The sequence below is a fragment of the Acanthopagrus latus genome, chromosome 3, assembly GCF_904848185.1.
Source record: "Acanthopagrus latus isolate v.2019 chromosome 3, fAcaLat1.1, whole genome shotgun sequence".
In the NCBI taxonomy this organism is placed as follows: Eukaryota; Metazoa; Chordata; class Actinopteri; order Spariformes; family Sparidae; genus Acanthopagrus; species Acanthopagrus latus.
Genome location: NC_051041.1, coordinates 4,359,574 through 4,372,815, shown reverse-complemented (window position 1 = coordinate 4,372,815; position 13,242 = coordinate 4,359,574). Strand labels below are relative to the sequence as shown.

At 43.1% G+C, this 13,242-nt stretch overlaps 1 protein-coding gene and 1 long non-coding RNA gene across 25 annotated transcripts in view; one reads left to right on the top strand and one right to left on the bottom strand.

Moving 5' to 3' along the window:
• macf1a (microtubule actin crosslinking factor 1a) overlaps window positions 1–13,242 on the top strand; it is a 218,798-nt gene that overhangs the window by 196,437 nt on the left and 9,119 nt on the right. For 13 of the 24 annotated variants that reach the window (XM_037092894.1, XM_037092892.1, XM_037092895.1 and 10 more), the window contains 26 exons: window positions 303–311; window positions 1,234–1,459; window positions 2,349–2,575; window positions 2,707–2,829; window positions 2,953–3,054; window positions 3,191–3,292; window positions 3,565–3,738; window positions 4,010–4,165; window positions 4,507–4,704; window positions 4,871–4,999; window positions 5,564–5,746; window positions 5,869–6,024; window positions 6,254–6,460; window positions 6,629–6,748; window positions 6,852–7,021; window positions 7,129–7,288; window positions 7,394–7,588; window positions 7,710–7,982; window positions 8,211–8,399; window positions 8,535–8,646; window positions 8,781–8,935; window positions 9,033–9,195; window positions 9,289–9,443; window positions 9,534–9,608; window positions 11,319–11,336; window positions 12,137–12,254. In XM_037092894.1, coding sequence (XP_036948789.1) covers window positions 303–311; window positions 1,234–1,459; window positions 2,349–2,575; window positions 2,707–2,829; window positions 2,953–3,054; window positions 3,191–3,292; window positions 3,565–3,738; window positions 4,010–4,165; window positions 4,507–4,704; window positions 4,871–4,999; window positions 5,564–5,746; window positions 5,869–6,024; window positions 6,254–6,460; window positions 6,629–6,748; window positions 6,852–7,021; window positions 7,129–7,288; window positions 7,394–7,588; window positions 7,710–7,982; window positions 8,211–8,399; window positions 8,535–8,646; window positions 8,781–8,935; window positions 9,033–9,195; window positions 9,289–9,443; window positions 9,534–9,608; window positions 11,319–11,336; window positions 12,137–12,254 — 3,895 coding nt within the window. The remainder of the gene's footprint in view (window positions 1–302; window positions 312–1,233; window positions 1,460–2,348; window positions 2,576–2,706; window positions 2,830–2,952; window positions 3,055–3,190; window positions 3,293–3,564; window positions 3,739–4,009; window positions 4,166–4,506; window positions 4,705–4,870; window positions 5,000–5,563; window positions 5,747–5,868; window positions 6,025–6,253; window positions 6,461–6,628; window positions 6,749–6,851; window positions 7,022–7,128; window positions 7,289–7,393; window positions 7,589–7,709; window positions 7,983–8,210; window positions 8,400–8,534; window positions 8,647–8,780; window positions 8,936–9,032; window positions 9,196–9,288; window positions 9,444–9,533; window positions 9,609–11,318; window positions 11,337–12,136; window positions 12,255–13,242) is intronic. The other 11 variants (XM_037092901.1, XM_037092904.1, XM_037092903.1 and 8 more) reach the window with 2 other exon arrangements.
• On the bottom strand, window positions 9,615–12,193 carry LOC119016719. Its single transcript, XR_005074244.1, has 3 exons — window positions 12,058–12,193; window positions 11,223–11,427; window positions 9,615–11,130 (listed from the first exon to the last, which is right to left on the bottom strand). It is a non-coding gene; the product is annotated as an uncharacterized LOC119016719 (long non-coding RNA).

The following is a 13,242-nucleotide window of genomic DNA, read 5'->3' as shown; positions in this document are numbered from 1 at the left end:
ACTCATTGTATTGTTTCTCCACCCTCCACCCCCTTCAAACCAACTCATGTATCACTCCTTCTCCTCCTCCACCTACACTTCCACTCTGTCCTCATCTCTCACTCCATCTTAAACCACCCACATCCTCGTCTCTCCACCCTCATCCTTTAATTTAACCCTAATCTCCCCCATCATGTCCACCCCTCATCCTTGCAACCCGTTCCCTCCTCCATCCCATCCCTCGTTCATTGTGGATGTGCTGTGTGTGTTGCACCCCCCAACCATCATTTTCTCCATCGTCACTGCTCACTGCAATCACCCAGCTGGTAGAGGTAAGACACTGACTATCAACATCAAACTGGCACTCGGGCTGCGGTTGGACCACATGATATGGTCAACGAATCAAATATGAATCGATACTGAGGGACTAATCTTGTACCAGTAAACCACTAATCAAATACTAATCTAACCAGACAAAGTTTAATTTCTGCAGTCGATTCATAAAGCTTGAGATTTTAACTTGAATCTTATTTAAGATTTAAGTGATCTGCAAGAGCCAAACCATGTGTCTGCCAACCCTGAGTGACAAAAGAACCTGAATAAAATCTGTTGGGAAATGTCCTTTTTGCATCGGTTTGTTGACTTAGATTAAGCCTAGTCTAAAACTGAGACATGCTTTTCAGTAATGGTTGTTTCAGTCTCGGTTTCAGACTAGGCTTGATTTAGGTCATGAAACCAGTCCTAGCTGTCCTTTTGTTTCACAAAATCTTCCCCTCCTGGCTAGAAGAGATTTGTTTTAGTATGTCCCAATCAAACAATATCATTTCCCCACAACAACAACTCACTAGAACCTGTGCCATATCCTGAGTCTTGGATTAGCAGCTCCCTGTTTTGTGGTAGATCAAGTCCAGATTTGTCAGAGTTTTACAACCTGGCTGATATGCTGAAGGTGCAATATTGAGATTCCGAATACTGTTGAAGAACTGTAAAGGCTTGTCATCATCCTCTGTTGAAATCTTTTTTTTTTTTTTTTCCTCTGTTGAAATCTGATAAAAGTTATAAAATAAAAAAGCCTTAAAGTTAATGCAGTGTGCCACAGATGGCTGAACACCCACATGATATCTCAGTATTTTCTCACTTTCAAAATGTCACCCAGCCATCAAGAAACCCGAACCCAGCCCCCTCAACCCACTCTGTCCTCTTCCTTCTCCTCCTCCTCCTCATAAAACTTTTCTTCTAATTCTCCGTCCCCAGTTTCATGACAAGATGGACCCCCTGTTGGAGACCCTGGAGGGGGCAGTGCAGCGGCTGCGGCAGCCCCCTTCGGTGGCTGCGGAGGTGGAGAAGATCAGGGAGCAGCTGGCTGAGCACCGAGCCCAGGGGCTGGAGCTGGACAAACTGCTACCAAGCTTCTCCGCCCTCTGTGCCCGCGGAGAGGAGCTCATCGGACGAGCCGCTCACGACGATCCTGCTGCTCAGGGTGAGTGGCTACGATTGGTCTGACAGTGAATGACAGACAGATGACATTCGAACTGACAGACAGGAGGGGCTTTCCACAGACATAAGTTATCTCACCATTTTTGAATGTAAAGTTCACCCTGGGTGCACTGTTTCCATTCATTGATGGTTGTACATGTAGCCACCAATTTAAGAGGGGGACTCAATTATGCTTTTATCCATCTTGTAATAATTTAATGGTCAAACAACTGAACAGCTAAATAACTAAACAGGGCTGCCAACTATCATTGTAAGCATTCAGTGTGTTGTAATGATAATACTGGTTATATATAAAACACAATATTACATAATCTGATTTGTTTTTTAATGTTTAAAGGGCAACAGAAATTGGAGTGGGTCATAACATATCAGCACACATTAAAGTCTTTGTAATCTGTGTGAAAAAGTCTTACAATACTTTTGGCTCCAGTCCAACTAGTTCACTGACCGAACAATCAGCTTGGCAAAGTCAGTCACTGTTTTCCTGGCACAAAGCCAGTGAGCAGATTTTGTCAAATTTTGAAATAGAACAGATTCAGCAGTGAAGTTCTGCATATTTCTTCCATCGCCACCACATGGTGGGACAGAACACACACATGGGTCTTTGTTATGTCGCCCACTGAAGAACTCTGTGCTTTGATACCCTACAGCCTGCCACACTTTGTGGAAATGAAAGGCCTCAGTGTGCAGAGATAGTGGGAGTGCACTGATGAAAGACTCAACTTACCAGGACTAGACACTAGACTCTTTATGAAATTATCTGAAATAGATTAGATGGCCGAGAAGTTTTTCCCACTATGTCCAATGAGATACCTTTAACTTCTCTCTACCAACTTCTTTAAACTGACTTTCTCCCCTCGCACCTCCTCCAGCTGTTCGTTCCCGCCTCCTGCGCCTCCGCTCCCTGTGGGATGAGATCCGGCAGCGAGCTGAGGAGAGGGAGGGGAAGCTGAACGACGTCTTGGACCTGTCAGGGAAGTTCTGGGCTGATGTGGCGGCGCTACTGAGCACTCTCAGAGACTCCCAAGATATTGTGAAAGAGCTAGAGGACCCTGGTGTGGACCCCTCACTCATCAAACAACAGATTGAAGCTGCCGAGGTATGAAGGACTTGAGGGAGTGAGTGAATAGTGATTGACAGTCAGAAGAGAGAAAGAGGAGATAATAGATGGAATAGTATCAGAAATGCACTGTTTGTGGTAAATACAATTTCTCTCTAACCTTCTACTAGGCCATCAAGGCAGAGACGGACGGTCTGAGGGAGGAGCTGGAGTTTGTCAGGACCCTCGGAGCTGACCTCATCTTCGCCTGCGGAGAAACTGAGAAACCTGAGGTCAAGAAGACCATCGATGAGGTGAGAAATCAATACCACATGCTGTCATTTGTTTTTTGAAAACATAAAAGTATTTGTTTGTTTGGTTCCTCCTTAATGTTGACCCACTAACATAACTCCTTTGTCTTCCTTTCTGTCTCCCAGATGAATGCAGCCTGGGAAGGCCTGAACCGGACATGGAGAGAGAGGATGGAGAGACTGGAGGAGGCCATGACAGCGTCTGTGCAGTACCAGGACGCACTGCAGGTTTGTACATTACAGTAGCCACTCTATGTTTATGATTGTCTGCAGCAGTATCATCAAACACTTTTACTTTTACACCTTTGTCCTAGTTTTCCTTTAATTTAAAGCTTTCAATAATTCCTTTCTCTCTCATTTCCAGTCTATGTTCGACTATCTTGACAATGCAGTGATCAAGCTGTGTGACATGTCGACTGTGGGAACAGATCTGGGAACTGTCAAACAGCAGATCGAAGAGCTCAAGGTTGGCATGAGCGACTAATTTTTCCTCACCGATGAACAGATCATTCAATTATGAAAGCATTTAAAACAAAACATAAGTTTTTATATAATCTAGATCTCTTGCATGAGCCGTGTTACTACCTGTAGTTAAATCCCTTAAGGTCCATGATGATTATTTGGTGGAAAGTTTGCATTGCAATTTCCCCAAATTGTTGTAATACAACTTTTAAGCAGATATGTATCAAGAACTAACAAAACACTGCTCTCCTCTCATCCCTCCATTCACCTGAGCAGCAGTACAAGGTGGAGGTATACCAGCAGCAGATTGACATGGAGAAGCTCTGCCACCAGGGGGAGCTGCTGTTGAAGAAGGTTTCAGATCAGACAGACAGAGACATGATCCAGGAGCCACTGACCGAACTCCGACATCTCTGGGAAAACCTGGGGGATAAAATCACCCAAAGACAGGTAATGACACCACGTGACGTGATCAAGAGTTATCATCTACATCTACAGTGAGTTGTCCACATGATACACGTGGGAACAAAACTGTGTTAGGGACATGATATTCTGTAGCTGACCTCGAGTATTTACTGCACTGTTTCCCTTGGGAGTTGTCGATGTTGGTCTCTGTTCGCGTTCTGGAGTATTGCATGTATTTGACAGTTGCTTTTCATTGCAGTCCAAATATTTGAGTCCCTATTTTTAATCCCGACCTTCTGTCTTTCGTCCACCACAGCACAAGCTGGAGGCTGCCCTGCTGGCCCTGGGTCAGTTCCAGCATGCCCTGTCTGAGCTGCAGGCCTGGCTGAACCACACGCACACCACTCTGGACACACAGCGACCAGTCAGCTCTGACCCCAAGGCCATCGAAATCGAGCTGGCGAAACACCACGTATGTCTCTGCTCCTTATAAACTGAGACTTCTCATCTGTTTCCTTATCTTGTGACTTCCTCTAAGTCAGGTTATCATTGTATATTAACCTGTTTGAAGGGACACTGTTCCTTACAAAAGTATTTAACACGGTAATTGTTTTGCTGCCACACTATTTGCTATGCTTATGCTTATGAAACCCAGCCATGTCCTGTAGCCCTAATGTGTTTCCTTGTAGTGTCTTTGGTGAGCCACTCAGTAAATGTTGTCCTTCTTCTTATTTCAACTTCTAAAACATTGGAGCTTGTTACATCTCAAAATGTAAATCTAAATTTGTGTAATTATTTCCTCTCTATTCCCAGGTGTTGCGTAATGATGTGCTATCCCATCATTCCACTGTGGAGACTGTGAACAGTGCTGCCGCTGAGCTACTGGAGTCCTCTCCTGGCGACGAGGCCAGCCACCTCAGGGACCAGCTGGATCATCTCAACCAGAGCTGGGAGAGCCTCCTGCTTAAGACCCAGGAGCGGCAGAAGCTACTAGAGGCTGCTCTGCAACAGGTAAAGAAAACAGAGTTGGAAAAATAAATTAAAAACAGCATTCATAGCAACAATATTTGTAAATAAAATGATATCAGCTGAAGTAGTAACTTTCCCATGAGATCTTGTTTGGCTAAAAAAATAATCTATACCTGTTTCTTCTCTTCCCTCGTCTGTTTCTGTGTAGGCTGAAGGTTTCCATGGCGAGTTGGAGGAGTTCCTCCAGTGGCTGCGGAGGACGGAGAGCCAGCTGTCTGCTGCCAAACCAACAGGCGGTCTCCCTGAAACAGCCAGGGAGCAGCTACAGCAACACATGGTAAAAGAGAATCACATTACACCTTTATGCTCACAGAATCATGCACATTACACACAGATGCACCTTTTCTGCAATCTGCTTGATGTGGCAGCAGCCTCACATGAGGAGCCTTTTGTAAATGCCACAGAGTTTAATGAAAGTTAGATGTCAGGAGATAATTTATTGTAGAACAAAAAGTCTTGTAAGAAATAAGTGTGATAATTTGTTTCACTTTCTCGCAGTTCTCAGGTTGTATTCTCATGGTTGAATGCACTTATTTTAGTTGCTTGTATTTAAGTTGCTTTGAATGAAAGCATCAGCTAATTAACTTGGTAACTAGGCTTATTTTTTGATTGTCATTAAGGGATTTTAGTAAAGTACATAAAAGTTTTACTAGCAAACTACTGAGCAGATGGTGAGAGTATTAGCTTACACACGTTCTTCTATTTACACAGAGAGACACTTGGTATATGGTGACTATGAAACTTTAATAGCTTCCATTGTTCTAAACCGATGAGTGAGACACAATAACATTCACCTTTTAGCCCAGGTGTCAACTCACATTTGTGTCTTCCTTGCCTGCAGGAGCTTCAGGCGCAGCTGACTCAGCGAGCTGACCTGTACCACCGCCTGCTGGATCAGGGAGAGTCCATGCTTCTGGCTCGTGGAGGAGAGGAGGCAGGACCCGGTACCACCCAGACTCAGCAGAACCTGGCCATGTTGCAGAACAAGTGGGCCAGCCTCAACACCAAGATGGACGACCGCAGGGTAAGACTGTAACACAGGGAGAATGTTTTATTACTCTGTCCTGTCCTCTTTTTTTATTATCACTGTTAGTGAGAGACTTACTTAGACTAATAATTTTGTTGTTAAATCTCTGAACTTTCCAGGCAAAGTTGGATGAGGCCGTTTCCTTGGCAACAGGTTTCCAGACCTCTCTGCAGGACACCATCAACTGGCTGACCCAGGCTGAACAGACCCTGAACATGGCCCAACCCCCAAGCCTCATGCTAGACACAGTCCTCTTCCAGATCGATGAGCACAAGGTACTAAACGTGCTCCTGTTACAAGAAACATGTTTAAAATGCCTGTTATATTTGGATTAACAGGTTCTTGTGTTATGTAAACACTTTACTTTTGTCCATTTTATTTTCTGTTTGCCCAGTTTGACATCAACTGAAAATGCTGCAGGGTAGCTAGTCATTACTTGGTGTTGAAATTGAGATATTAAATTCTACATTAACACACTCTGCACTCTCGTCCCTGTCTGCCCAGGTATTTGTGAATGAAGTGAACACCCACAGAGAGCAGGTCTTGGCTCTGGAGAAGGCCGGCTCTCAGCTTCGCTTTGCCAGCCTGAAGCAGGATGTCGTACTCATCAAAAACCTGCTGCTCAGCGTCCAGGCTCGCTGGGACAAGTTGGTCCAGAGGTCACTGGATCGCGGCCGACACCTTGATGAGGCCCGTAAACGTGCCAAACAGGTACTGATAGTCATACTAACACTTGATTAAAAACTGCTGATGTTGTCCCATAAATCCAGATTATGAACGTAGCATTTCATTTTTCAGGACAGGGAATGTTTTTTCATAAAGTAGGTATGTGTGTTGTAAAATATTAAACTGAAATTTTGTGAAACTCTTTTTCTTCAGTTCCACGAGGCCTGGAGGAAGCTGACAGACTGGCTAGAAGAAGCCGAGAAAAGACTGGACTCAGAGCTGGAGATCTCCAACGAACCAGACAAGATCAAAGTCCAACTGGCCAAACACAAGGTACGTTATGCTCACTTCTTCAAGGCAAATGTGTAGAAAAGTCCATCAGGTCAATATTTTAATGTTCTCATATACAAATCTTTTTCCTTCTCTACATGTACAGGAGTTCCAGAAAGCACTGGGGTCGAAGCAGCCGGTTTACGACACAACAGTAAGATCTGGAAAGGCCATGAGGGACAAGGCTCAGCTGCCCGCAGACACCCAGAAACTGGACCACCTGGTAGGAGAGGTCCGCGACAAGTGGGACACTGTCTGTGGCAAGAGTGTAGAGAGGTAAAGAGGATGATCGATTGTCAGTGGAACTGACTTTTCCAGCTGTTCATTACAGATGTGACATGTGGAAGATGATCACTGACAGCTGTGTGTCTTCTCCTCTCCAGACAACACAAGCTAGAGGAGGCTCTGCTGTTCTCAGGACAGTTTGCAGAGGCTCTCCAGGCCCTGGTGGACTGGTTGTACCGGGTAGAGCCCCAGCTGGCTGAAGACCAGCCCGTCCATGGTGACCTGGATCTGGTGTCCAACCTCATGGACTCACATAAGGTGTGTACACTAAACAGAACTGTGTGAGAAGACGATTAATACCTTTTCACCGCCCATAACTGCAGTGTACTTGTTTTATTTAATGTCTATTGTTTAATCCTGCAGGCTTTCCAAAAGGAGCTCGGTAAGAGAACCAGCAGCGTTCAGGCTCTGAAGCGCTCAGCTCGGGACCTGATGGATACTGGCCGCGATGACACAGCGTGGGTCAAAGTTCAGCTTCAGGAGCTCAGCAACCGCTGGGATACAGTGTGCGCCTTGTCGGTCACAAAGCAAACTCGCCTCCAACTGGCTCTCAAACAGGTCAGACAAAAAGCTGAACTGACGTTGTAAAGTTTAATATTTCCTTAAACATCAAACTTTGTCAACAAATGATGCACAGGGCTTTAATAAAGACCTATCCTGTTCTTCTTTCTATCATCAGGCGGAGGAGTTTCGTACGGCAGTGCAGGTGCTTCTGGAGTGGCTCTCCGAGGCAGAGCAGACGCTTCGTTTCCGCGGTGTCCTTCCCGAAGAGGCAGAAACTCTGCAGGCTCTGCTGCACACACATCGTGACTTCATGGGCACCGTGGAGGAGAAGAGAGCAGATGTCAACAAGGCTGCTGGCATGGGAGAGGGCATCCTGACTGTTTGTCACCCAGACTCCATCACCACCATCAAACACTGGATCACCATCATCAGGGCACGCTTCGAGGAGGTGAGGAAGGGAGGGTGGCGGTGAGGCTGAGAATCAGTTAGATACTTCCTATATAATTGTTTAGCATCTTAGGTTAAATAGTGTTGATAATTTTATCTTTTATCATTTTAACTTTTGGGTTTTGGGTAGACCTAAATTTCTTAACTTTATTAAACCAAGAACATATGTTAATAAGGGAAGAAAACAAGAAAGAAGTGTCTTATATTAATCCACACCTTTTCTCTACAGGTGCTGACGTGGGCCAAACAGCACGAGCAGCGACTGGAGACAGCTCTGACCGAGGTGCTGAACAACGCCAACCTGCTGGAGGAGCTGTTGTCATGGCTACAGTGGTCTGAGACCACATTGATCCAGAGAGACCAAGAGCCGCTTCCTCAGGACATTCCTCAACTCAAAACACTCATCACAGAACACCAGGTGGGCTTCATTCACTAAACTAAACACCCAAACATATTTTGGGGTATTTTGATGCAAACCTGCCTGTGTTTGTTCTGTCCATTAACAGTTGTTGTCCATCACTGCTTACTCACTGCTGGTGTTTGTTGTTGTCAGATGTTTATGGAGGAAATGACGAGGAAACAGCCAGATGTCGATAAAGTGACGAAGACCTACAAGAGAAAACCAGCGGAGGCTCCCAGCAGCCTGGCTGAGAGGAGAGGAGCCCGTAAGTCACCTGTGTTTACCTTTCAGTGGACAAATATTATCCTTTCCACTCTTTTTTATGATGCATGAGTGCATGTGTTGGAAACAGATTTCTCAACAGTGACAGTATTTGTTAACTCTGTGTTTCCTCTTCAGGTAAACACCAGCAACAGCAGCAGCAGCAGGCTGCCATGCAGGTCCCTGGAGGAAACCCACGACTCAACCAGCTCTGTGCCAGGTGGCAGCAGGTTTGGCTGCTGGCTCTTGACCGCCAGCGCAAACTCAACGATGGTCTGGACAGACTGGAAGAGGTATCGTCCTTTTCAACTCAACCCGACATTATTCTGAAACTTCAGACTCACATGGTTTCTAACACTACACATTCTCCTCTGCTTTATTGATTTCCAGCTCAAAGAGTTTGCCAACTTTGACTTCGATGTGTGGAGGAAGAAGTACATGCGCTGGATGAACCACAAGAAGTCTCGTGTCATGGACTTCTTCAGACGCATCGACAAGGACCAAGACGGAAAGATCACTCGGCAGGAGTTTATCGACGGCATCCTGGCATCAAGTAGGTTATGGGTGACAAAATGTTTGGTCATGAAATTACCTGTTTTTAAATGTATTAATGTGTTAAATGATGCATGACTTCCCGTCGTTGCAGAGTTTCCCACCAGTAAGCTGGAGATGACAGCAGTGGCAGACATCTTTGACAGAGACGGAGACGGTTACATCGATTACTATGAATTTGTTGCTGCTCTGCACCCCAACAAGGACGCCTACAGACCCACAACTGACGCTGATAAGATTGAGGACGAGGTAGATATGGAGTTATGAAAATACGTATGGTCATAATAATAACATAACAATAAGAATTCACTGACATGTTGTTTGTTTGTTTGTGTGCAGGTGACTCGCCAGGTGGCTCAGTGTAAATGTGCCAAGAGGTTTCAAGTGGAGCAGATAGGCGAGAACAAATACCGGGTGAGTTCAGCTCCGTCTTTTGTTGAGTTTAACAAAGACATTATTTGTAGAAAACACTGTAATGTGTATTTAAGATATTGTTAAGAAAAAGAAAGTTAATGTTGATTGCATATTGTGGATGTCTACTTGTCAGAAGAACTGGGTCAAAGAGGATTTGCAAATGATTGTTACCTATTTCTTACACCAAGAGTCATCACATACAATAGTAATTTAGTGTAGTTTGCTGTGATTGACACTTAAGTCAACAGTACATCACCTAAACCTATGTTTTAAACACTACATTTCAAACCAAAGTCAAGAGTTTGACTATTTTGTGGCTAAAATTTAATTCCTGATCAATAATGTCCATAGATTTTGTTCTCTACTTTTAGTAAGTCAGTGTGAAGCAACATAAACCAAATACAAACTTTCCTTTACTTTGCAAATACTGTTTGACCCAGTTTTCATTAATGGACGGTTTATTATTAACTGGCTGTGTCTTCACTTGTCCAGCAGGCACCAATTAACTTCACTTCCATCTCACATCATGACCCTCATGATGTATTTATAAGTGTGTTAACTGTCTGTATCATAACATGTCATCACATGTCATGGAAGCATTGATGTAACATCTCACAGGCCTCCAGGATCGTCAGCTGAGCCTTCTTTTTCATCACCAAAAACATTAATATAACCATGTAAATGTGACTGCATAGAGGCACACTGTGCTGCTGGCTGTCAAAGAGGAAGACTTAATGAGTTTAAAGTACTTTAATTCAAACTAAACTGATAATATCAACATACTCAGGTAATGAATGACTCTGGAATGATGCTCACATTCAGTTATTTGTTCACGTTTTCGTCACCAGAAAGGATAAATAATGACAAAGACTGAAATTAATTAATGGTCTTGAAGTTAGAGAGTAAAATGTCATTATTTTTGCAAAAATATCTACGACCTGACAGTGTCTCTTGTTATAAAATCTGTCAAATAACAACTGCTGATGATGATGACTTGATAATATAGAGACTGAATTTAAGATACAACATGGCAGAAATGAAGCCTACAAAAATACTAACAAAATGTTACAAATCATCATAAGATACTACTGAAGTAGGTTTTAATTCGTCACTTTGCAGGATTATTAAAGTTGTTTAAAACCTTCAGGAGTTGCAGCGGTTATAAACATTCCTAACCCAGCAGTCTGTGTGTAAATATGCAGTATTTTACAACGGTCATAAACACAGTTCTGACAGCTTTCAGCAGCACTTACTGGATCACGCATCACTACCACTGCTACAGTATGTGTCCACGCCATCATTACTCACTGGGTAATGATATCTAGTGTCTGACTGCAGGACACTGGGGATACTAATAGTACACCAGTTTGTTTTTGTCTGTCTTGTGTTTGTCTTCTGGCTCATGTTTGTGTCTGGCTTCACTTTTCTTCTCTGTCTTCACCTCCATCTTACCATCATCGCTGCCATAACATCCACAGCCATCCGTGTCCACCGTGTCTTTTTTTTGCTTACACCACTAATTCTGCATAAAACAGAAACACACACTGGCATTTAACTGTTTTAGAACCAGCTTTTTTGAAGATCCTGTACACATTTAAATGGTTCCATTCATACCTTACAGACCTCAGTTATCAGTATATGTTGTTTCACTCTTGCTCTGTTTCTTTCTCCTTGTGTTCCCGTGCTCCGTGTCTTCTGGATTTATTGTAGTTCTTCCTCGGAAACCAGGTAAAGTGACTGTGGCTGCTGTGATCAGATGTGTGAAATCTGCTTCCTGATTGCCCCACCAATGGAGGGCCGTCCTCTCTGCTTTTGAACACTCAAAAAAAAAAAAAAAAGAAAGAACAAAAAGGAGTTTTATTGTTGCTGGAATTCAACGTTAAACAATTATTTAAAAAAAGACTCAAAAGAAGAAGCACTCCATTGTGGCTTTGCAACGTGTAAGCAGGTTTCACCCTCCAGTTATGTTCCTGCTGTGATTTGTTTGGTGTTGAGCGTGACAAATTGCACAATGTGAAGCAGGCGACAGTGACATGGCTGAAGTGGTAATTAGTGGTTAGGTGATATATAGTGTGCTTTTGGACTGAAGCTGGGAAGCGAATCAAGCTGCTTGGAGAGAAATCTAGAAAAATTCCTTCTGCGCTGGTATCGCTTTGGAGTTCTGCTTTGCTGCGCGGTTTGCACAATTTCTGAGAAGTTAAAGACTGAAAATAAAAAATAAATAAAAATACCAGTGATTCTTACTCGGGTGGCTGGGTTTCTCTTTAGTTCTTTCAGTGCATGGTTTTTCTGTCGTTGCATGGAGTAGAAAAGATCATCTATTCAAATTTGGTAGATGAGCTGCTCAGTGTGATAATATGAATGATTTAAAAATAATCAATCAATATATGAATTATTATTTTACTCTCTGACTTTATCTATTCCCTCACTCTCTTCTCTCTCCTCTCACCCCTTTTGTCCTAATTTTTCTCCTTCCTCCTCTTTTCTCTTCGTCTCCTCCTCCTTTATTTTGTCGTTCACCTCCTCAGTTCGGCGACTCTCAGCAGCTGCGTCTGGTGAGGATTCTGCGTAGCACTGTGATGGTGAGAGTCGGAGGTGGTTGGATGGCTCTGGACGAGTTCCTGGTTAAAAATGATCCATGCAGAGGTGAGTGACGTGTAATCCCATGCACACACACACACACACACACACGGTCATTTAAACACACAAGCACAGAACACACACACACAATCATACCTTCTTTCTCATCTGTCTGCCTTCTTTCACATGCATGTGCTAGAGCCCGACCGATAATGGATTTTTAATTTTTAAACTTTTAAAATGATAAACTTCACTAAAAATTAAATTGGTGGGGGCGCCGCATAGCTCAGTCGGTAGCGCGCACGACTCATCTGCCGAGGCTCTGCAGCGGACCCGGGTTCGACTCCCGGCCCGGGTCCCTCTGCTGCGTGTCACTCCCCGCCTCTTACCCTGTTTCCTGTCTAATCCTTCAGCTGTACTATCAAATAAAGCCAGGAAAGGCCAAAAAAATACTTAAAAAAAAAAAAAAATTAAATTTGTGTAACAAATGTTTATGTATAAAACTTTTTGAAAGGAAGAAAGAGCAAAAGTACATACAGAACAATAATAAATATTAGTACTAAGTACATGATGTGGGAAAAACTGTATTTTATATCTTATATTATTAAAATAACATGTCATCAAAGACTAAATCATTTGTGTGAATTTATCATTGATTCATCAGTTAATTTGATGGTTCATTGACATTTTTATACTGCAGTGAATCAAGTGATAATCACATCAGTTGGTTACTTGATTGGAAGAAAACTATTCTCCAACTATTTGGTAATTCATCAATTCATTTTTCAAGCAAAAATGTCTGTTCCAGCTTCTTAAATTTAATGATTTGCTGCTTTTCTTTATAATTTATGACAGTGAGTGAAGAGAAACTGAGAATAAAACTGAGATAAAAAAAAAAAATGTGGCCAATAAATATCAAGTCACAAGTGTAAGCTTAGTGTTAGGGTTAGTTTCAAGCTATTAAGAAAAGTGAAGAGCAAAAAATCTGCAACACTTTCAGGTGAGTTGCTGGTGTCTTGTCTGAAAAACTTATTTGATGTTGCCATGTCAGGAT